At 43.8% G+C, this 23973-nt stretch overlaps 1 protein-coding gene across 2 annotated transcripts; it reads right to left on the bottom strand.

Annotated features, from left to right (window-relative positions):
* Nucleotides 1–139: 139 nt before the first annotated feature.
* LOC311244284 (transmembrane protein 51-like) lies at nt 140–22623 on the bottom strand. Of its 2 annotated transcripts, XM_084333725.1 has the most exons (4): nt 22463–22623; nt 14904–14933; nt 13472–13913; nt 140–2473 (listed from the first exon to the last, which is right to left on the bottom strand). In XM_084333725.1, exons 3-4 carry the CDS (start codon nt 13879–13881, stop codon nt 2047–2049), a joined length of 837 nt encoding a protein of 278 aa, XP_084189851.1. In that variant the 5' UTR covers nt 13882–13913; nt 14904–14933; nt 22463–22623; the 3' UTR covers nt 140–2046. The 2 variants fall into 2 exon arrangements, with proteins under 2 accessions (XP_084189851.1, XP_084189852.1); XM_084333726.1 differs by lacking the exon at nt 14904–14933.
* Nucleotides 22624–23973: the final 1350 nt, after the last annotated feature.

Raw genomic sequence — 23973 nt, 5'->3', positions numbered from 1 at the left:
AGGAATATAGACATAAATGTGACTGGCAAGAATAAAAATAAAAAAAGTTAAAATACAAATATTTAGTTTTATTTCTCACAAAATATCCATGAGATAACTCCATTATTGTTCACAAAAAAACACATCCAATTTAAACATAAACATATTACAATTTTATATAAAAGCACATTTTCACAGTACGTATAAAAGAAATATAGACCAGTCGTATAAAAAGGCAATAAGAAATGAAAGAGATGATAAATAATACTAATGCATTTTGAAGGAATGAAACGTCTGGCTCAAGGCACCATCTTCATTATGTACATAGTGATGTAGCTCAGGAGAAACAGCAGGTCTACGTCACACATGGAAGGCTGCACCAACGAACATTACAGAGAGAGAGAGAGAAGTTGAACCTAGAAACGTGACCCTGGATTCAACTCGATAATCAGCGAACATACGTTGTGTGTGAATATATTCCAACTAAAGTGACTCAGGGGGTGGGGATGACTGCACGTTTGGAAAGGAACTGCATGGTTTGACGATAATAATAAACAGTGGCGTTTCGCCGCATTAAAACACTCGCTTGTTGGGGCGTTTAATCCAAAACGTCCATTTGGTAAACAAGAGTGATTAAGAGTAAAAAGCACCAATAAAAGATTTCCTCTTGTGCAACAATAAAAACTAAACAAACAAGCAAACAGCTTTACTTCTGCTCCTTCAGATAACTGGCAGGGTTTGAGGAATGGTCCACATTCCAAAAACGTCTTTAGGTACTCATTACCCTCGACCTTCGTCTGTTCACATATAGTCTAGGCTGAAGGAGTTTCTGGACAGATGACCAGGGTCATTCTGGACACGGGATACCGTCTGGTTTCAATCAGATGATCGTCTCCGGTAAACGATGGCAATTTAAGTGTTTTTTATTGGAAGAGAGCTACTTGATACGGTGACAGTCGCACAGTGCTCAATCTATATGCGTTTCGTTTGGTTAAACAAAAACGCCACATAATGAATCATTTGTGTTTGTAATTTGTTATGGCAAGGGGAGCTCATTTCCCACAGTCGGGAGGCTGCTGAATGAATGAAGAGTTGTGAGAGTGAAGGAACGGTTGCTGGTTTAGAGGCTGAAGCTGGTCTGTCTTCCTTCCTTCCTTCCTTCCTTCCTCTCTCTCTCTCTCTCGCACTCTGTTCATTCTGTGTGTACTTTCCGAGTGAAGACAGTGCTGCGAGTCAGGCCTAAGGTTGGAGAGCGACGGTGACGAATGACTACGGGAGCAATGGCTGCCATTATCTGGCCCCAGCTGCTCACTGAAAAGAGTATTTTCTGTTGCTCCTCACCAAAAAGTACACAAACGAGCAGGGAGATGAGCTGAGAGACTACACTGCTGCCTTCAGAGACCCCTATCACCATGACTACAAGGCAAACTATTCACCAGCGTCCATCCCTTCTCTCTTGCTAACAACAACCCAAACACTGGCATCTTCCAAGTCTGGGTTCAGTGGTCTAGGGCCTGAACTGTCTCGGGGTGGGATAGCAGCGTAGTGACTCTAAAGACAGCGGGGAGTGTAATAATACTTCTATCGAAACAAAAGAACAGTAGCGAGTGATCATCGTTCGGATTATGATGAGACTTAACACAAAGAGGAAAGACAAATGTACAGAATTGATCATTAATTGGGCACTGAAGCGTCGGCTCATAAATATCCAGCAACTTGTCCCAGATATCCAGTGAGAATCCAAAATGTTAAAAATATAAGAACTTTATAAAAAGGTCTTTGACGTTCAATGCTTTGGAGCGGCGCACCTCGATGGGCAGCATTTGGAAAGAGACACCGTCGTGGCAAAGTGCCACCGATTAGATGCTTTACTTTAGTCACATCTCAAGTGACTTCTCCACATCTTTGCATAGCAGATCTGAACAAAGCAGCCCAACCGTGGGTCGATGGCGATCGCAGCAGTACCCTGCTTTGACCCCGAGGGCTTCCGTCTCAAAGCTGGGGCACTTTATCCATCTCAAAGCTGGGGCACTTTATCAGTCTCAAAGCTGGGGCACTTTATCCGTCTCAAAGCTGGGGCACTTTATCCTCGTACTGCGGGGGAGGGGTCAGCGGCTCTATACTGATCCCGGCGGCCGGCTGGGAATTATCCGCGTTCTTCACGTGCAGCTTCTCCGATTTGATCCGGCGGATCTTGAGCGGGAGGAGTTTGCGGCTGGTTTTCGCGGCTCTGCGGTTGGAAGGCACAGCGGCGGGGACAGGGACGGCCGCGGCTGGACCGGCCGAAGTGGGCGCGGGAGGAGGCTGTGTTCCAGCAGGAGAGGCGTCCAACCCCTCGAATTCGTACTGCACCCCGTCCACCTGGACGAGGTCGTCGTAGGACGGCAGCTGGGAAGTGCTGTGCTGCAGGTTGCTCTCGCGGACGGGATACTGCCCACTGCAGACCGCCTCCTCATAGCTGGGCACGGCGAACCTCTCTGCGCGTTCCTCGGCACTAGTGGACATTCGGAGAAAAACACAAGATGTGAATACATAGGATAGAATGATATTTATTGTCATAACTTACTCCCGTTAGTAATACATGATCCATTCCTGGTGCTGTAGTGATGTCACATGTTGTAACCATGGAAATGCTGAGTGTGTCGTTTGATTGGGGCTCAACACTTGACTCTGTATCATACAGATACACCTTATATACCTGTACGGAGCTGTGGGCTCTTTTTTGATGGTGTATATGTTATATCAGGTCCTCCTCCTTATATGCATTGCACGGCTTCTCTCAATAAAAACAAAACAGACCGTACCAGATAAATAGTGTCAGAGAAACAGCAGCAGCTAAAAAACAACCGTTCAAAAGATAAAAGCAGTGTAAATAAATAAGAGGGGCGTAGGTCCAAGATGCTCCCATAGGCTGGGCTCTGTGTCAACACACGTGTGACATGTGCGCACAAACATAGGCACCAGACATATTTACACAGTAAACAGGTAGCAAGGTGTGACATAATACAGGGTATCTTCAGGTTTCAACCAGTTAAATTGAACACTTTCTTAAGATCTTTTAATACCACTTGGAGCTAAACTTTTTTTTTTTAAACTTTGGCCATTCCCCTGGCTCTTTTATACGTTTATCGCATTTATTCTGGTCAAGGATGACCGACAGAAACAGGCTGAAAGGGTTCAGATGGGGGGGAAGACACTCTGGGAAAGGCACGGCTGCAGTCCGGGATTCGAACTCGCTAAACCCCAGATCCGTGACGAGCACGGTTGTCCCCGGCGCTGAAATAGCGCTTGCGGTACGTGGTGAGCTACTGGAGCTCCCCCACTTGGAGCTAAACTTAATACCAATTTCACAACCATACTAGCAAAAAAACTAAAAACATAGCGACACTAAACTGTTGGCTGCACTTTAAATTCAATACCAATTTAAATGATTGCGTGTTCCACACAAGCTCTCGCCAGACGCACCAAGCTCCTGGTAGCCCTGAAAAAAAACTACTTGAATACAGAAGCATTTCATATATTTAATATTATTTCATCTCCTGACAGCCGGGCTTCCCCCCAGAAAATGTAATACATGTGCAAATTAAATGTGTGACTTTGTAATACCTTTTAAGGCCTTAACACTTTCAGCGCCAGCCGTTTTAGCCATCCTTGTACTCAATAGGCCACCGCTGTAAAAGATAGGGATTTTCACTGTGCGTCACTGTGTTTGCAGGGCTATATTCTATATTATAGCTATGGAGACAATACTATGGCTCATTTGACAGTAACTATCCCTTGTCCAACATGTGAAAAAGAATACATTTTTTCATGTATACGTTTGCGTGTTATACCGTGGTGAATATTGTATAGTTTCAGAGTGATCCTGGCTAATTCCTGGTAACTGCGTTATGGAGCGATATGTGAATTTTGCTAAAAGCTTTTGCGTTGCTCGCCTGGGCTACTATTTCCAAATCAAAAGGTATATAATGGGTATTATGTTTCATCATGGATGCATGAAAGGGAGGGGGGGGGGGGGGGGGGGGTCGTTTTTTCCAGCAACGGCATTCGTTTTGAATACTACATACGTTGATCGGCTGGATCGATATGAAATCATTGTAGGATCAAGGTGGAATTGGCGTCAGATAGTCCTTACCTTTGATCGGGGTTATTCCAAAAAGAATATTCCAATTGTCTGATCGCGATTTCCAGTATTGATGACGATCGGGTCCCTGACATGAAGTGGCACAAGATATGCCTCAAGTGTGCTGAACGCGTTTCGAAGTGCTCGGATGAAGCGATTTACTTGGCTTGGTCTACATTCTCCGACCGGACGAAATTAGATGTGACACACAGTGTGAAATAAGGTTTCAAAGGGTGGGCGATACTGCCACCTAGCAGGATGCGCCCCGGTTTTGCACTCTCGGGATCTCAGAATGATTTCTTATGGTAACACAGAGGTCCGTGAGCCTGTAATGAATACAAAAAATCGAATAAAAGAAAAAAACTGCCAAAACCAGACTATACTCGGGTATGGCACTCAACCGCTGGCGAGATAACCCGACTTTATGTGTTAAATGAAGGATTATGAATTTAAAATGTTTTAATACCCCGCAGATACCCTAGTAAGTCTTTGAAGGTTGAAATAATGTGTGTGTGTGTGTGTGCACACAGTCCATGATGTGTGTGTGTGTGTGTGTGTTTGTGTCACATGGTATGAAAGAATAGATCAGCTTTCCTTGGTGAACTTGGAAAGCATGGATTTACAGGGGCAGTGGGCAAGGCAGGAGATGCTGGTATCGAGCCCAGCTCTCAGCATTGCTACCGGCTTGGCCGGTCGTCATACTAACACAATTGGCAGTGTTAGAGGGTGGGAAAGCCGGTGGGTGGGGATTGGACGTTGTGGACAGCGACTCCTACAGGTCAGTTGGTGTGCCTGTACAGCAGAATCAGGAAGTATCGGGGGCAGCGTGAGCCTCCCACGCGTTACTCCTCGCCACTGAGAGATCGCGCTGTTCAGGTGAAAAGATGAGACAGCTGCCTCCTCGTGTACCAGAGGGGATGCAAGGCTTGGTCCTCACTGCAGCCGACCAGTGGGAGGCATAGTCTAGCAACGTTCGAGACAGGGGAGGGGAGAATTGAAGGGAGAATTGGCTAGGCGAAATTGGGATGGGAGAAAAATTGGAAAATGAGAAAAGAAAAGTGGATAAAAAAAAAGCATTGACGTACTTCATTTACTTAATGAAGTATTTACTATTTTCCTAAATATATCGGAATAAAATTTAAAGCAAAACACATCCACCCTAAAATATAAGTCACATAAGTATTTTCTATAATATAGTCCAGGGGTGGCCAACCAGTCAGAGACTAAGAGCCACAAAGATTACTGTGGTACCACAAAGAGCCACACCATATACCAGCGTTTCTCAAGCCATTTCAAAAAAAGAATGTTTATTTAAAAAATGTTAAGCACATATATAGTCAATTGGTCCTGTTGTTCAGCCTCACAATGCTATTTGATAGTAAATGTGTTTATATGTCCCACCCTCTGGCCTCTGAAGTTGCTAATGTCTTTTTAATTTGGGCCTCACAGGGTTAACCTCTTAAGCCCGAGATATACAGTAAAAGTGTATATTTTCAGCATTACGTTTGTTTACCAATTATGTTTACCAACTGTTATTAGTGAAATATAAGATTATAGAAATCTCAGTGCATTGAGTCGGAAACCGGCACATATTGACAGGAGGAAGTGGCACAGCCAAAAGTGAGTGTAGTCTTTTGAAGGAAGAGACTCAGGGCTTTCGAATTTTGAAAAACTACCCTACCCAGCTCACACCAGCCCCTGTCAATCATCTGACTTCTGGATTTACTTTTTTATTTCTCTTATTTTTTGGGATTATCTCCCACAAACCTGAACGTTATTGCCATAAAACAGAACGCAGTTAGTTTATCTACCTATCTGTGAACGTCTTGCAAAAAACGGTGTTGCAATACGATGAGAAATGGTGGAGAAATTCAGTACTGTATCTACAAAACCTTCTGTTTAATCATCTTCCCTTTATTCATTTGCTTAGATTTTTCAGGTCTGGTCAATTTTAGCATGGTGTTATTCACAGTCAAAGATAATATATATATATTTTTTTTAAATAGAATTGATATTCTCCTTTGGTTCATTACAATTTACTCAAGCCTAGTAACATACACACTATTTCTGACACTGATCCATATATGTCCCTAGATTCAGATACCAAGAACATGCAAATGGACCATTTAAAAAAAATTACATTTTTATTCTACGTCCTTATGGAATGAGTGACATAAAAAAAAAGTATATATATAATTTTTTTTTATTTAATTTTTTTCTTTATGGATGGAAGAGCCGCACATTGACGGGCAAAGAGCCGCATGCGGCTCGTGAGCCGCGGGTTGGCCACCCCTGATATAGTCTCTCACGCTGAATGCCAGAAAGGAAAAATGAGTCATCAAGACATAGGGAATCGAGAATTGTAATTGTCAGATTCCTGGAATCGCATGCCTCAGTGACTATCGATTCCTCTTATCGATGCCATGTTTTTCCGACAGTTGCGCATTTGAAAACAATAACGTTAGCACCACGCATGCAGCCATAGCAGACTATTTGATTCCTTGACTAGGAAATCCTAAATGAAAAACGAATGCTTTCACTGTATAAATATTCTCCCATTTAATCCATTTTAGATGATGACAATAGACTGAGGCTGCAGCTAGTGGTTCTCGCGCACCTCAGGAAAATCCTTTCACGCTAGCACAGCAGGGTAAAATTACTCAGGAAAAGGTGAACGAGTGTCACCGGGCAGTCACTAAATTTGTAAGGGCTCGAATTTGCAACCGTTTGGGAGTATTTGTGTGAGTGCAAATAATTGTTCTGGTTCGACCTCCTCCCCCCCTCCCCGTACGTCCCTTTCTTGCGTGCCAGTCATGCTTACCAATCAGAAGTAGCCCAAGGTAGCTAGTATACGCCCATCAACAACAGCTTGTGAAACGTCCGTCCGTATGTGAAGACTTACAGCATAGCTCCAGAGTGCTTATAAGTCCCAGTTTTTTCCCCGCACCGTTTCTATGTGCAGTGAAAACTCTTTGCATCCTAGTCATTCATTTACGTCGGGGTAAACTAACGTTAGCTGCTAACGCTAGCTAAATAACCATGCTCATTGCTCAGACAGAGAACACAGCTGAGCTGAGCTGGAAAGAATGCAGGCTCGGGAAAGGGTGCGGGGCTCGGGAGGGAGCCGTCTCTCTCTCTCCCTCTCCATACTGGTTTAATTAACGTAGCAAAACTTTGCACAAGGAGCCCTTTCTCTGTCTGTCTGTCTGTCTGTCTGTCTGTCTGTCTGTCTGTCTGTCTGTCTGTCTGTCTGTCTGTCTGTGTGTGTGTGTGCGTGCTGGTCTTCTGAAAGACCAGATGACATCAGAGGAGTTTGATTTACTGTATTTACTGAGGATTGCCAGATAATGTTGATATTTACATTTACATTTAGCCGACGCTTTTATCCAAAGCGACTTACAAGTTCTGTACGACAAGTCATCAGGAAGGGCACAACTCTATCAGCTATGTAACAATGTACATCAAAGTGTTGAGTGCTACAGTGTAGGTTAGTATATTAGGACAAGTGCATGACAGTATAGTGTTAGATTATTATAATTTTTTTTTCATTTCAGATAATGGTTGATATAAAAAAAAATCTATTACATATATATTGTTGGTGCTCCTTACATTTTGGTGGGTGCTCCTACATTTTTGCTGGTGCTCCAAACTTTTTGAAGTTGGGAGCACCAGTGCTACCAAGTAAAAAGGTTTATTTCGAGACCGAAGGATGGAAGACTGAGGCGGTGTGTTGAAAGAGAACACTCCATCACGTTAGTAGCTAAAACAGTCTACCTGCCGACAGGAAGGCAACACTCTATAGCGTCCGTGCGGAACCAATATTCCCAACAACAGTTCCGTATCACCACAGGTGAAAGGTTTGCACCCTTATGCCACGGTAGAAGCCTCGGAATTTTAGTAGGTGAATTGCTTTCCTAGATGTTACTCATGTGTCAGTTATGTTTTTACTTTGAACCTTTATTTATACAGGTAGGTTATTGATAACGAATTCTCTTTTGCAATAACAACCTGTTGAATGCAACTACAGTTCAATAGATTTAGTAAACATTCAAAATTAAATAATTCATTCATTCATTAAATTAGTTTAAGAGAATCTGAAATACATTATTTTATTTAAGTATATAGTTATTTTTCTTTTTACAGTTTTTGTATTTTTCTGACATGGGGGCTCAACAATAAATGACAATCAGAAATGTCAAGTTGCATGTTGTTATTCTAACCAGCTTATTTAAATTATAAATTGATCAGGAATCGATAAGGGAATCGATAAAGAAGCTTTGATTAATCAATTAGCTGTGATTTGTGGAGCCAGGAACACTGTACTGCAGAGTTTTGTAAAAGTGTGGGGTAGTCAGGCAGGGAAGGAAATAACTCCTTGTGAGGTTCCCGTTGTGTCGTTCGACACTGGTCTCTGTATCGTACAGCTACACCTTCTATACCTGTACTGAACTGTGGGCCCTTTTCGGCACGGTGGTGTAGTGGTTAACACTGTCGCCTCACAGCTAGAAGGTCCAGGGTTCGATTCCCGCTTGGGGACCAGGTTTCCCGGACCAGGTTTCCGCATTGCCAGGTACCCAGGTGGGGTATCTCCCGGGCCTTTCTGTGTGGAGTTTGCATGTTCTCCTCGTGCTCGCAAGGGTTTCCCCTCCCGATAAGATAAACCCAATGGAAAAACATGCACAACAGAGCGCTAACACATCCCTGACGAAGACAGACAGGAGCACTTGGATTGGTCCCTGGGGCGCTGCCCCACGATGCAGCCCTTATCTGCTCCCGGCTGCCCTTGGGGGGGGAAGGATGACGGGATGGGTCAAGCGCAGAGACTTGGGTGACCCAAAAATTGCATGCATGTGTTCCTGTGTGTGCTGCCCATCGCATGCGTGTGTCACTGCATGATAAATAAAGACTTCTGCAAAAAGTCCAGTTTTTATTATTATTATTTTCTGATGGTGTTTACTATGTTATATCAGGTCCTCCTCCTTTTGCAAAGCCCTAAATGGAACAGGACCAAGCTACATTGCCAATGCTCTTGTTAACTATGAGCCCCCGAGAACATTACAACCATCTACTACTGGTTTATTGAAGATTCCCAGCAACAGCCAAAAAGGGGGATGCAGCCATTGCCAATTACGCACCAAAGCGAACACCTTACCTATGGACATTAGGAGGCTAGCTCACTAAATAATCAAAAGTAAGCTAAAAACGTATCTCTTCACCTTAGCCTTTTAAATCAGCCACTTACTCATTACATCCACACTGTGATTATTGTATTGTAAATGAGCGCTATTTTATTGCACTGGTTTTTCTGTCTATTTTATGCTCATTTTATGTCCGTTTCTACTACTGTGAAGCACTTTAGGCTGCAATTCTTGTATGAAAGGTGCTGTACACAAATACAGTTAATTATTATCCTTATATCAATGTTCTGGTTAGTGGTTAACAGTGAATATCTTCATTAGAGATGGTAACCGTGGTCATTTGGTTGCGAGGAGGACATGAAACGTGTCTCGAGAGCTCGGCTGCATGACGTCAAAGGAGAGCACACTTCTAGCTTAACTGCAGACACCCTTTCCTCAATCATTTATTCAGCTTTCCCCAGGTTGAGCCTCTACTACAGTTGAAAATAATTGAAGAAATAGCGTCTGCAGTTAACTAGAGGCCTGCTGTCCTCCGGGGAACGCATTAGTACGTTTTATGTCACGATTATCGCATATCGACGGCTAGACAGGTGTCTCCAACATTCAGATGAGAGCCATGGCTAGACAGCTGTCTCCAACGTTCAGATGAGAGCCACGGCTAGACAGGTACGAAATTGGCTACGAAAGTGCCAATCGACTTCGTCTCTCCGTGTTCAGGAGACTCAGGCATACAAAAAAAGTCTATTGGGGAGCGGCTGGGTAGCGCAGTGGACTAAGCACCCGCCTACCACCGCAGAGACTCTGGGATCGAATCCAACCGTCAGTGGTACCTCCGGCTTGGTCAGTCGTCCCAACACAATAGACCTATCTCAAACCCTGCCCCTTTTCTTGATCCTCCAATCACAGCTGTCGCTTACCTCTGACTTCCTCGTACAAACTTTGTTTGTACGAGGAAGTCAGAGGTAAGCGACAGCTGTGATTGGAGGATCAAGAAAAGAGGGCAGGGTTTTGAGACAGGTCCATTGGCAGTGTTAGCAGGTGGGAAGCTGGTGGGGTATGTGTCCTGGTCGTAAACTGTGACTCCTATTGGTCTGGTCGGGGCGCCTGTTCAGCAGGGAGGGGATCTGGGGGAAATATTGTGAACCTCTGCACGGCCCGGGTTACGTTCCCCCAGTGAAACTCCTCGCTGTCAGGTAAAAGAAGCGGCTGGCTGACTCCACATGTATCAGAGGAGGCATGTGGTAGTTCTACACCCTCCCCAGGCCGACAGTGGGGCAATGCGCGCAACGACCAGGAAGGGAATTGGCATAACAACTAAATTGGGATGGGTGAAAAATACAGAAAAGCCCAAAAAGAAACAGAAAAAAAAACAATAATAAAGTAGTTACAAACACTTACGTCAAAGCTCAACATTCATTCACCCCCCCCCCCCCCCCATGCCGGGTTAGAATGTTCCATCAGAGGGGGGGAGCTTGTTGTGGTAATGTGAGCAGCTATAGACCACTGCACTTAAATATAAACATCAGTCTACTCAATGAGGTAATTGTAGATGTCGCCATAAGACGCGTCTGGCCATTGAGTGGGATAATTTTTCCATTATCCTCTTCGGCTGAAAGGACACCGGCCACCGAAGCAGGCACAAGCCCGCCCCCCCCCCCCCCCCCCCCCCGCGTCACGCATGTTCAGAATCCGTTGGCAATCTGCGCATGCGTATGGGGGGGGGGGGGGGGGGGGTAGGTGCTGAAAAGGGGACTATAGCTCGGCCGATTTAGTTCTGATCGATTTGGAATTGGTCGCGCCGTGTTCAGGAGACTCAGGCGCATAAAAGTCTATTCGATCATCGGGCGGCTACGTGGCGTAGTGGGCAAGGCACTCGCCACGAAATCTGGAGACGCTGGGCTCGCCTGTTCGAGCCCAGCGCTCCACATTTGCTTTCAGTTTAGCTGGTCGTTCATACTAATACACATTGGCCGTATTAGGGGGTGGGAAACTGATGGGTGGGGATCGGGCGTTGTGGACAGCGACTCCTACAGGTCGGTTGGTGCGCCTGCGCAGTGGAATCAGGAAGTGTCGGGGGCAGCGTGAGCCTCCCACGCGTTACTCCTCACCACTGAGAGATCGAGCTGCGCAGGTGAAAAGATGCGACTGATGTTACCTCAAGTACCGGAGGGGACTTGTGCTATGTATGACTTAGTCCACATTGCAGCCGGCTTGTGGGAGGCAAGAAACAGCGTTCGTGACAGGGGAGGGTTGAATTGGATGATACGAAATTTGGTATGGGAGGAAATATAGAAAATGGGAGAAAAAGTGGATCAAAAAATTCGATCATGTCTCTAGCACCCCCACAGCCGTAGCTGCAACCACTTACATCAAGGCTCTCATCCACATTCAGTAATTTGCTCCCCCCGCAATCTCTGTGATTTCAGAATCCCGGAAGTGTTGCGGTGGTCTATATAAACAACGTCTCGTGTTGATGATGTAGCAGTATGTCCTAGTTGTGTAAAGGTATATAAACAACGTCTCGTGTTGATGATGTAGGCAGTATGTCCTAGTTGTGTAAAGGTATATAAACAACGTCTCGTGTTGATGATGTAGGCAGTATGTCCTAGTTGTGTAAATGTATATAAACAACGTCTCGTGTTGATGATGTAGGCAGTATGTCCTAGTTGTGTAAATGTATATAAACAACGTCTCGTGTTGATGATGTAGGCAGTATGTCCTAGTTGTGTAAAGGTATATAAACAACGTCTCGTGTTGATGATGTAGCAGTATGTCCTAGTTGTGTAAAGGTATATAAACAACGTCTCGTGTTGATGATGTAGGCAGTATGTCCTAGTTGTGTAAAGGTATATAAACAACGTCTCGTGTTGATGATGTAGGCAGTATGTCCTAGTTGTGTAAAGGTATATAAACAATGTCTCGTGTTGATGATGTAGGCAGTATGTCCTAGTTGTGTAAAGGTATATAAACAACGTCTCGTGTTGATGATGTAGCAGTATGTCCGAGTTGTGTAAAGGTATATAAACAACGTCTCGTGTTGATGATGTAGGCAGTATGTCCTAGTTGTGTAAAGGTATATAAACAACGTCTCGTGTTGATGATGTAGGCAGTATGTCCTAGTTGTGTAAAGGTATATAAACAACGTCTCGTGTTGATGATGTAGGCAGTATGTCCTAGTTGTGTAAAGGTATATAAACAACGTCTCGTGTTGATGATGTAGGCAGTATGTCCTAGTTGTGTAAAGGTATATAAACAACGTCTCGTGTTGATGATGTAGGCAGTATGTCCTAGTTGTGTAAAGGTATATAAACAACGTCTCGTGTTGATGATGTAGGCAGTATGTCCTAGTTGTGTAAAGGTATATAAACAACGTCTCGTGTTGATGATGTAGGCAGTATGTCCTAGTTGTGTAAAGGTATATAAACAACGTCTCGTGTTGATGATGTAGGCAGTATGTCCTAGTTGTGTAAAGGTATATAAACAACGTCTCGTGTTGATGATGTAGGCAGTATGTCCTAGTTGTGTAAAGGTATATAAACAACGTCTCGTGTTGATGATGTAGGCAGTATGTCCTAGTTGTGTAAAGGTATATAAACAACGTCTCGTGTTGATGATGTAGGCAGTATGTCCTAGTTGTGTAAAGGTATATAAACAACGTCTCGTGTTGATGATGTAGGCAGTATGTCCTAGTTGTGTAAAGGTATATAAACAACGTCTCGTGTTGATGATGTAGGCAGTATGTCCTAGTTGTGTAAAGGTATATAAACAACGTCTCGTGTTGATGATGTAGGCAGTATGTCCTAGTTGTGTAAAGGTATATAAACAACGTCTCGTGTTGATGATGTAGGCAGTATGTCCTAGTTGTGTAAAGGTATATAAACAACGTCTCGTGTTGATGATGTAGGCAGTATGTCCTAGTTGTGTAAAGGTATATAAACAACGTCTCGTGTTGATGATGTAGGCAGTATGTCCTAGTTGTGTAAAGGTATATAAACAACGTCTCGTGTTGATGATGTAGGCAGTATGTCCTAGTTGTGTAAAGGTATATAAACAACGTCTCGTGTTGATGATGTAGGCAGTATGTCCTAGTTGTGTAAAGGTATATAAACAACGTCTCGTGTTGATGATGTAGGCAGTATGTCCTAGTTGTGTAAAGGTATATAAACAACGTCTCGTGTTGATGATGTAGGCAGTATGTCCTAGTTGTGTAAAGGTATATAAACCAGCTCACGTTTCTCCCGTTCCCGGCTCCCCAGCTGCCGCTCCTCCCAGGCCGGCATTCTGGGCCTCCAGGTGCCTCTGCTCCCTCTGCTTGTTCCTCATCCCCAGACACAGGGCCAGCAGCAGCATCACCACCCCGGAGCCCACCAGGACGAAGGCTACGGACGACGCCTTGTTGCGGTTGCCCGGCTTCACTCCTCCGGCGCCTCCCGAGCTGCTGCTGCTGTTCCCGGCCGCTTCCGCAGGAACCACGCTCCACACGATCATGACCACGCCCAGCGCCACCAGCCCCACACCCAGGGCACACAGTGCATACTGGGAGCCCGAGTTGCCGTTGTTGTTGTTCTGGTTGGTTGTGGTGGTGGTGGTGGTAGTGCCCTGGCTGCTAGGACTTGGAGCCATGTCAACACTGGAGCGCATGTCGTCCCGGGACTCAGGTCAGCTCGGCTGCGCTGCTCCAGAAGGACATAGATTAGACATCTGTATAGATACTATAGAGATAACATCCAGCACAACCTCCATTATCACAAATTGGAACATGTTTTGAACTGTACTGCGAATAGTAGAGTAGTAGGCCTATAATACAAAGACCTTGGCATTTAATACATTCTGCCACTCATTACATCCACACTGTGATAATTGTATTGTAAATAGGGCTGCAATGATGAGTCGACATCGTCAATGACTTTGACCATGAAATGTTGTCAATTTGAATATTAATGACCGACGTATGGCTACTTATGTGCCGTCTTTGCCGTGGAAATGGCAGATGTCAGAAGTCATCATCATGCGCAATGAATCCACTATTGGTGATTCTGCCTAAAGCCAGGACTAGACAGTGCGCGCTTCACTCGCATTAGATAACTTTTCAATGATTTGAAGTAGCCAAACGTTACACTATAAAAACTAACTGGATAGTTGATCATAAATATTTCACTTCATTAGCAGAAATATTCTAAAATAATTAAGTCTGTTAAATAAGCTATTTTCCCTCTCTCTTGTATGTGTGTGTGTGTGTGAGTGAGTGTTATTTGTGTGTGTGTGTGTGTGTGTGTGTGTAAATTTACTATAGGCTACTCTTTTTGACATGGATTAGGCTAATTAGCTTTCAAAATCATGTTTCCTGCGCCTATTTTATTCAAAAGGAAGATATTGATTTACATATGTATACTGTAGTGTATATATCATATTTTTTCAAGTAAAAAAATAGGGGGGGGGCCAAAACACTTGGTTTGCCAAAGAAGGGCCTCACCCCCTTTGAGAACCACTGCGTTACATTAATAACATAAAAGCGTTATAAAAACGTTGCCTTATAAAAACGTTGCCTTTATTTTCTCCATGTATTTTCTTTTGAATGAATGAACATGATCCTAAAGGCCCTTAAATCATCTTGTTCCGTCGAGAATAAAAATCTGAAGAAAATACGTTAGACAACACTTTACCCGGTGCTGCGGCGGTGTTGACATCCCCCACTGAAAAATAAAATAACTGAAAGTTATTTTCTGATTCATCCAATCGCATCAGAATTTATTTTTGACATCTTTCTCAACTTTCCTGCTCAGTCATTCGGGAGGTGCCCGACACCGCTTCACTTTAGGTTAACAGACGCATCTTATCTCTAGGTTAACAGACGCATCTTATCTCTAGGTTAACAGACGCATCTTATCTCTAGGTTAACAGACGCATCTTATCTCTAGGTTAACAGACGCATCTTATCTCTAGGTTAACAGACGCATCTTATCTCTAGGTTAACAGACGCATCTTATCTCTAGGTTAACAGACGCATCTTATCTCTAGGTTAACAGACGCATCTTATCTCTAGGTTAACAGACGCATCTTATCTCTAGGTTAACAGACACATCTTATCTCTAGGTTAACAGACGCATGACGCATCTTATCTCTAGGTTAACAGACGCATCTTATCTCTAGGTTAACAGACGCATCTTATCTCTAGATTAACAGACGCATCTTATCTCTAGGTTAACAGACGCATCTTATCTCTAGGTTAACAGACGCATCTTATCTCTAGGTTAACAGACGCATCTTATCTCTAGGTTAACAGACGCATCTTATCTCTAGGTTAACAGACGCTGCGCAGCTCCTCTCTAGGTGAACAGACACAGCTCCTCTCTCTAGCAGAACAGACACAGCTTATACCTTATCTGTAGGTGAACAGACAGCGTATACCTTATCTCTACAAGAACAGACACAGCTCCTCTAGCAGAACAGACACAGCGTATAGGTGAACAGACACAGCTTATAGCTTATCTCTAGTCTAGGTGAACAGACACTGCACATCTTCTGTTGAGGCGAACAGATGCAGCTTCTCTCTAGGAGAACAGACACAGCTCCTCTAGCAGAACAGACAGTTTGGTGAACAGACAGTTTCAGACGCAGCTTATCTCTAGTGGAGCAGACATGAATGAATGAATGAATGAATGAAATCACGTTAAAAATATAAATAACTTCTAAACCACAGTTTGTGATTCTGTCTAAAGCCAGGTCTCTCTCTCTCTCTCTCCCTCCCCGTTTTTCAGCATTTACAGGCATAGATACATTGTATATAATGATAAACAATGTCATAGTAACTGGTGGGTGTTATATTATTTCAAGATAAAGTAGCTATAATGAGTCAATAGAATAGAAAGCAGTATTACTCACCCTATATGTACAGTAGGCATCCACACTACACAGCATTTACAGACATAAACTTCATGGCTCATTTCCTACTCTGGGTATTTTCAGTAGGTGGTGTCAAAGAGGCAAAGTTTTTGTGACCTAAGGATAGTAGTACTACTGCACTTGAAAAACATGTCAATACATTTTGAAATGTTCAATTGCTCATTTTAATTGTTTTTTTTTTTTTCTGGGAAATGAATCGTTTAAATGAATCGACTAATCGATAAAACAATTGTCCGATTAATCGATAACAAAATAATCGTTAGTTGCAGCCCTAATTGTAAATGAGAGCTATTTTATTGTTGCGTTTTATTACCTGCATTGTTTTTACCCTTTTACTCATTCTCTGCACTGCTTTTATTCTGTCTATTTTATGCTAATTTATGTCTATTTTACTGCTGTGAAGGACTTTGGGCTGCAATTCTTTATTTTGCATCTACTTTTTCCTCCTGCTTTTTTCTGTGATTTTTCTCCCCATCCCAATTTACCTCTCGTGACAATTCTCCCTCCCCTGTCCTGATCGTTGCTCGCATATGCCCCCCACTGGCCGGTTGTAGCGAGGATAGAAGCCTTGCATCACGTCCCCTCCGATACATGTGGAGGCAGCCTGTCACATCTTTTCACCCGCCAGCGCGGACTCTCATTTTGGCCAGGAGTAACGTGTAGGAGGCTCACACTGCCCCCGCCATTTTCCTGACTTTGCTGTGCAGGCGCCCCAACCGACCTGTAGGAGTCGCTGTTCACAACGACCAGACTACCACCCTTCGACTTCCCTCCCGCTGACTCTGCCAATTGAGTTAGTATGACGGCCGGCCCAAGCCGGAGGCAACGCCGACAGCCGGATTCAAACCCGGTGTCTCTTGTGTTGGTGACGAGCGCAATGTCCGCTGCGCCACCCAGCCACCTTTGGGCTGCAATTCTTGTATGAAAGGTGCTATACAAATAAAGTGTATTATTATGTAGTACTCAATGGTTATTCCAAGGTCACTGCTTGAAAAATACATAAATTAATAAACTTACCGCAAAATTCAAGACTAAAACTGTTTATAGGAACAAGGCTAATATCATATGATAAACCTCCCTGAGTCCCTCCAATCCAAGTTCCACATCAAGGAAGAAATGGTATCCTTGAAGATCTCACAGCAAAACCAGCTACTGGTTTCTCACCCGAGCTTTAGGTTCCTTATAAGAATACCAGCGTGTGTTCGTTATCAATTTGACCCCGGAAACTCCTTCGTGATGGGTGTGTTTTTATGGTAAAGGTTTACAGCAAATTTCCCAAGCAGTATTAACAGAATGCCAGTTACACAATGTCAAACTGTTGAAAGGCAATAAGGGAAAGCTGGGAAACCATTCCGTGACTAACAGTGAGCCGCTGCCATATCATAAAGTGAGTTGGTGTAGAATGGCATGCAGCCTAAGCTATATTTCATTGATTTGAAATACTTAGTTTATACATCTTTTCAACTTTAAACAGCACACTTTAGATGGAAGATACATTTGAACCCTAAATTAATAAGCCGTTTATTTATATCTGTGGGATGTATAGTGTAATGTAGTGCTCTTAAACTAGGCCTATACTGATACCAGCCATCTGTCTTTGATTAATCCATACAGTTTGTGTGGAGAGTGCTTGAGTGTGCATGTCCAGGCGTGCCCTTGGAGTGAGAGAGATCAGAGATTGAAAGGCAACAGGGTTCAAGTGAAGCCTGCTCCGAGTCACAATTACCCTCTCACTAAAAGAATGTATGGTATGACCCCTCAAGCTCCACCCTCTTCATGACAACTGTGCACATATCCAAGCTAGTCAATGCAACATTGTACCGGATCTCCTCTCTGGTAAACAAGAATACCCTGAAGACTCTAACAGGAGCACTCATTCTTTTTTTTTAGTCTACTTTTTTCTCCCATTTTCCATTTTTCTCCCATCCCAATTTCGTATATTCGTCCAATTCTACCCTCCCCTGTCTCGAACGCCGTTAGGCTATGCCTCCCACAAGCCAGCTGCAATGTGGACGAAGCCTTACATCACGTGTCCCCTCCGGTACTCGAGGAAGCAGCAGTCGCATCTTTTCACCTGCACAGCGCGATCTCTCAGCGGCGGGGGTCTGCGTGGGAGGGACACGCCGCCCCTGTCGCTTCCTGATTCTGCTGTGCAGGCGCACCAACCGACCTGTAGGAGTCGCTGTCCACAACGTCCGATCCCCACCCATCAGCTTTCCCACCCCCAACACTGCCAATTGTGTTAGTATGAACGACCAGCCAAGCTGATAGCAATGCGGAGAGCTGGGCTCGAACCCAGCGTCTCCTGCATTGGTGGCGAGCGCCTTGCCCACTACACCACCTAGCCGCCCACAGGAGCACTCATTCAAGGGTACTACGACTATGCTTGCACCTCATGGTACCAAAGCACCTCAAAGGCGCTAAAAACAAAATTACAAACATCTCAAAACAAACTGGTCAGACTACTGCTTGACCTTACTCCTAGAACCCACCTCACCCCTGCCCACTTTGACAACCTAGGAATCGGATGGCTTAGAGTAGAAGACAGAGTACAGCAACTTGCAATGGGCCTGGTCTACAAGATACACTACACGACCAAGGTACCCATGTACATGTCAAAATACTTCCCAAAGGTCAGTGAATACCACGATCACAACACCAGAGGGAGCTCCACAAATCATGTTAAACCCAGATTCGGCTCAAACAAGGGACTAAACACGTTTCGCAATTATGCCACATCAATGTGGAACGCCCTACCCAAAGCTGTAAAGGAATGTGAATCACTACCCACTTTCAAAAACACTTTAAAAAAACACCTACGGGAGACTGCAATTCGAAACTGGCCCCTGTAAATGTCCTAACACAACCCCCTCCAATGCACAGTAAATTACCAAGTATGGTCTTGTCAATATTCCAATGTACAGTTTTGCTTGTACAGTTGTACAGTGTCCCCCACCCACCCACCCCTCCTACCCAACCTCCCCCCCACCCACCCAACCACCTCCAATGTACAGTCCCCCCCACCTACCCAACCTCCTCCAATGTACAGTTTCTACATCAAATGTATATACTTTTTTTTTTCTGGACTCTTTTCGTATCACAAACAGTACTGTATTTGCAAATCTGGTATGTCATAAATGTATAGATGTAGCAGTACTGTCTATCGGTATGTCATGTATGATATATGTTATGATGAATTGAAAATGGGGGACCCTGATGTAAACAAGACGATAGTCTTTCTCTGGTCTGCATCCCCTTAACAATTGTATGTATTGAGCTGTACTGTACTGTACCCATTCTGCAATCTGTTAATAAAAATGTCAATCAATCAACCAGGCTTCAGAACAGAGATGAGTGCAACAGTTTGTGTTGAACTAAAAGCTGTGAATGTTGGGATATCATGTTTTGTAAACATACACTGTTCAAACTTGCTATAGTCCTACCATGTATGTGTGAGCTATTCCACAACATCTGCAATGTGTGCCATCATGTCATGAGTTGTGCAATCCAGTTCTGCTTTTCAACCTAGGTGTAGTGTCTTTTGAAATCTGAGTCTGGGTCTCTGACTTTATGTAGCCATAAAATGTTTGTGCGAGCTCTTACATACAAGTTTTTGTTTACGTCTCGTTCTCGCCCTTCTAGCAATGCTAGAATATAAACCTAATTTGAATGTAAGAGCTCACACAAACATGTTATAGCCTCATCAAGTCAGAGCCCCATTCATTGGGGAGCAGCATCATATTTTACCACTATAAAACCAGTGACATCATTGATTGATTAGGGTTCTCTGATTTCTGACTTTATGGGATAGTGATGTTCACCAGTATAGTGTGTTCACCAACACCAACTGTCCTATATGAATTCTTCAAATTGGTGGTATTTTCCTTTAAATAGCCTACTGTGAACACCGATAGCTCACATAAACAGTTCAAATCGTCATCATAAAGTAGCCCCATTCATCTACGGAGCAACCCCAGAGGTTACATCCCGGTGACATGAATGAATGAATGAATGAAAACTTTATTTAACAGATTGCAGAATGGGTACAATACAGTACGGCTCAATACATACAATTGTTAAGGGGATGCAGACCTGAGAAAGACGTTTGTCTTGTTTCCATCAGGGTCCCCCATTTTCAATTCATATAGACATTTATGACATAGGGACATATAGGTATTTAGTACTGATACATTTGTGACATAGGCGGTATTCAAATATACAGTACTGTTACCCCTAGATCCTGACAGAGTATATACATATGATGGGGAGGGGACTGTACATTAGGAGGGGGTGGGTGGGTGGGTGGGAGGGAAATATACATACGGCGGGGAGGGAATATATACATGCGGTGGGGAGGAGACTGTCTATTAGGAGGTGGTGGGGGTTTTGGGCATTTATGGTGGCCAGTTTCGAATTGCAGCCTCCCGTAGGTGCTCTTTAAGGGCGGTTTTGAATGTGGGCAGGGATTCACATTCCTTTACAGCTTTGGGTAGGGCGTTCCACATTGTTGTGGCATAATTGCGAAACGTGTTTAGTCCCTTGTTTGAGCCGAATCTGGGTTTAACATGATTTGTTGAGCTTCCTCTGGTGTAGTGGTTGTGGTATTCACTGACCTTTGGGAAGTATTTTGACATGTACATGGGCACCCCGGTCGTATAGTGTATCTTGTAGACCAGGCCCATTGCAAGTTGCTGTACTCTGTCGTCTACTCTAAGCCATCCTAGGTTGGCAAAGTGGGCAGGGGTGAGGTGGGTTCTGGGGTTCAGGTCAAGTAGTAGTCTGACCAGTTTGTTTTGTGATGTTTGTAATTTTGTTTTAAGCGCCTTTGAGGTGCTTTGGTACCATGAGGTGCACGCATAGTCAGTCATAGTACCCTTGAATGAGTGCTCCTGCCAGAGTCTTCAGGGTATTCTTGTTTACCAGAGAGGAGATCCGGTACAAGAATCTAGTTCGTTGGTTGACTTTTTTTATTACATTGGATGCCATTTTGTCACAGGAAAGATTTGCCTCTAGGATGGAACCCAGGTAGGTAATTTCGTCTTTCCTTGTGACAATATTGTCACCCACTGTAACTGAGAAGCCGTCGGTCTTGCTGAGTTTGTTATTTGAACCGAAGAGAATGGACTCTGTTTTGCCCATGTGTAATGATAGTTTGTTATCAGCGAGCCATATGCAGATTTTGCCTAGTTCCGTGCTGAGGGTTTTTTCAACCTGCAATTTGTTCTTGTCAGAGACCAGCAGGGCTGAGTCGTCCGCAAACAGGAACAAGTTGCAGTCACAGGCTGACGACATGTCATTTGCATAAATTAGGAAGAGTAGCGGTCCTAGTATGCTTCCTTGTGGAACACCACAGCTCACTGTGAGGGGGGGGGATAGAGTACCGTTTACCTCTACCATCTGTTCTCTCCCCTCCAGGTAGGATTGCATCCAGCTCACTGATAGGCTATCAAAACCAATTGCTTTTAGCTTGTCCATTAGAATGGAGTGATTGACAGTGTCGAAGGCCTTTTGTAGGTCCAGCATGACCATGCCGCAGTATTTGCCAGCGTCCACCTCTTGTTTGATGTGGTCGTTCAAATAGAGGAGGCATGTGTCAGTGGAGTGGGACGTTCTGAAGCCAGATTGGAATTCGTAGATTAGGTTTTTTTCCGCCAGGTACTTTTCGACCTGTTCGTAGACTATTTTCTCCATGACTTTCGAGATGGAGGTAAGAATAGAAACAGACATCACAAACTCTATGTTACATCCCGGTGACATCACAGACTCTATGTCTAGCTTTAGGGGAGATTGGCTGCACCGCCCTGTAGGCATAGGGAGAATAATGTGAATGCATTCTTAAAACAGGTTACATTCCTCTCTTTAACTCTTACCGTTTGTATCAAAAGTCGTTCTACGGTATGTTGTGGAGTCTAGACGCACACAAACACGCTGCTACACACAAACTCTAAAATTGTCAAGAACTACGGTGTTTGGAATTAATTGACTAACTGAGAATAGATGGAATATGATTTGTCTCGGCCATCATTAACGTTTCAGTAACATCGTGGTGTAGTGTAGGCCTGTAAAATACAGCGAGTGTCGTTATTATTCAGACAGATGTTACTTCCTAAAAACACTGCCCTGGTATTTTCATTCTTTGTCCCACGAAAATATTCGATCTGTTAGCCGACGCACGGGATATGAAAACTTTCACAACTCGTCCCAACGAAAACAAAAGTGCCCAAAGCATCCGCACCGCAGGAGCTTCTTTAGCGTTACTTCATCTGTTGTAAACTAGTGGAATATCAATCGATGAGTGTGAATATCGGCCTTTACTCACCTTGGCATTGTTCAAAATATCCGAGGTGCCTTGAAAAAAATAAAATAGTGGGCTATCGCTTTTTTTCCTGGACTATGCCTGCGTGCCACAGCCGGGGAAGCAGCCTTGCGTCTGGGACGCGTACATTGACGGTAGAATCAGGACAGTTCTCTCGCTCCCCGTCGCGTCACCCACACGGCACGGATGGGGCCAGAGGCACAATTGAAAACGGTAACTAGTGTATCAAGCCAGCTTAAATAAGGAATTCTACTTCTGGTCTGACATCATGGACTAGAAATATCAAAATAAAAGTCATCATCACAATTCCATTACTAAATGTTTTCTGTGTGAAATGTTATGTATTTAACTAAAGTTAGAAAGAAAGCAACTCAGTGATGAATGGTCTGTACAATAATGATATATTGTATGTAAATCCCAGTTAGACGCCTATAGGCTATATAGGCCTTATAAAAAGTGAACAGAAGACAGCATACAAAACATTATACCATAATACAGGAAGCCCTATTATTTCACAAGGAAGTGGTTATTTAGGCTGCTTTCTAAAGATCTCTGATATGAATTAGAAGCTACTATAGTGTTTATGAAAGAAGAGGGCTTCCTTTATCATTTGGTATATGTTTTGTATCCAAGTCTTCTTTTGTTCACTTTTCGCAAGGCCTATCTAGCCAGCCATAGTCAGTAACAGGCCCTAGTGTATGAATGAATGAGTGAATGAATGAATGAATGAATGCATGAATGAATGAATGAAAACTTTATTTAACAGATTGCAGAATGGGTACAATACAGTACGGCTCAATACACACAATTGCAGACCAGAGAAAGACGTTTGTCTTGTTTACATCTGGGTCCCCCATTTTCAATTCATATAGACATTTATGACATACACAACATACATGACATTTATGGCATAGGGATAAGGTTTAATAGAGAGGGTCCCCAGAGTAATTGTTATTGTGCTGTACTGCCAGACACTTGATCAAATTCATAATAAATTGGTCTCAAGCTCCCTACTTTTACTTTGAAGGCAACATATCCACAGGAAGTCTTAATTAACCTTAATTATGCTAGCTTGACACAGCTAAAACAGCGGTACACCCAGTTTTAACCATTTCCCTCCCAGTCTTTGGGGATGGGTGAAGAGAAGTTGCCCAAATGCCCACTCATAATGATGATGATGACCGATGATCGCGTGTGGGTGTGGTAACATGGCTTATTATAGCCAGTGGGCTAGTCTATACTCTAAAACTCTAACTAGTTTACCAAACTACTAACATTAGCTACTTCACAAGCGCCATGGTGGTGTTGGTGTAGTGGTTAACACTGTCGCCTCACAGCTAGAAGGTCCAGGGTTCGATTCACGCTTGGGGACCAGGTTTCTGCGTTGCCAGGTACCCAGGTGGGGTAGATCCCAGGCCTTTCTGTGTGGAGTTTGCATGTTCTCCCCGTACTTGCAAGGGTACGCCCCCCTCCCAATAAGATAAACCCAATGGAAAAATATGCACAACAGATCA

This window comes from Notolepis coatsorum, assembly GCF_963971535.1.
Source record: "Notolepis coatsorum genome assembly, chromosome: 17".
In the NCBI taxonomy this organism is placed as follows: domain Eukaryota; kingdom Metazoa; phylum Chordata; class Actinopteri; order Aulopiformes; family Paralepididae; genus Notolepis; species Notolepis coatsorum.
Note: the sequence above shows the minus strand (reverse complement) of the source record. Positions and strands in the feature narration are given on the sequence as shown.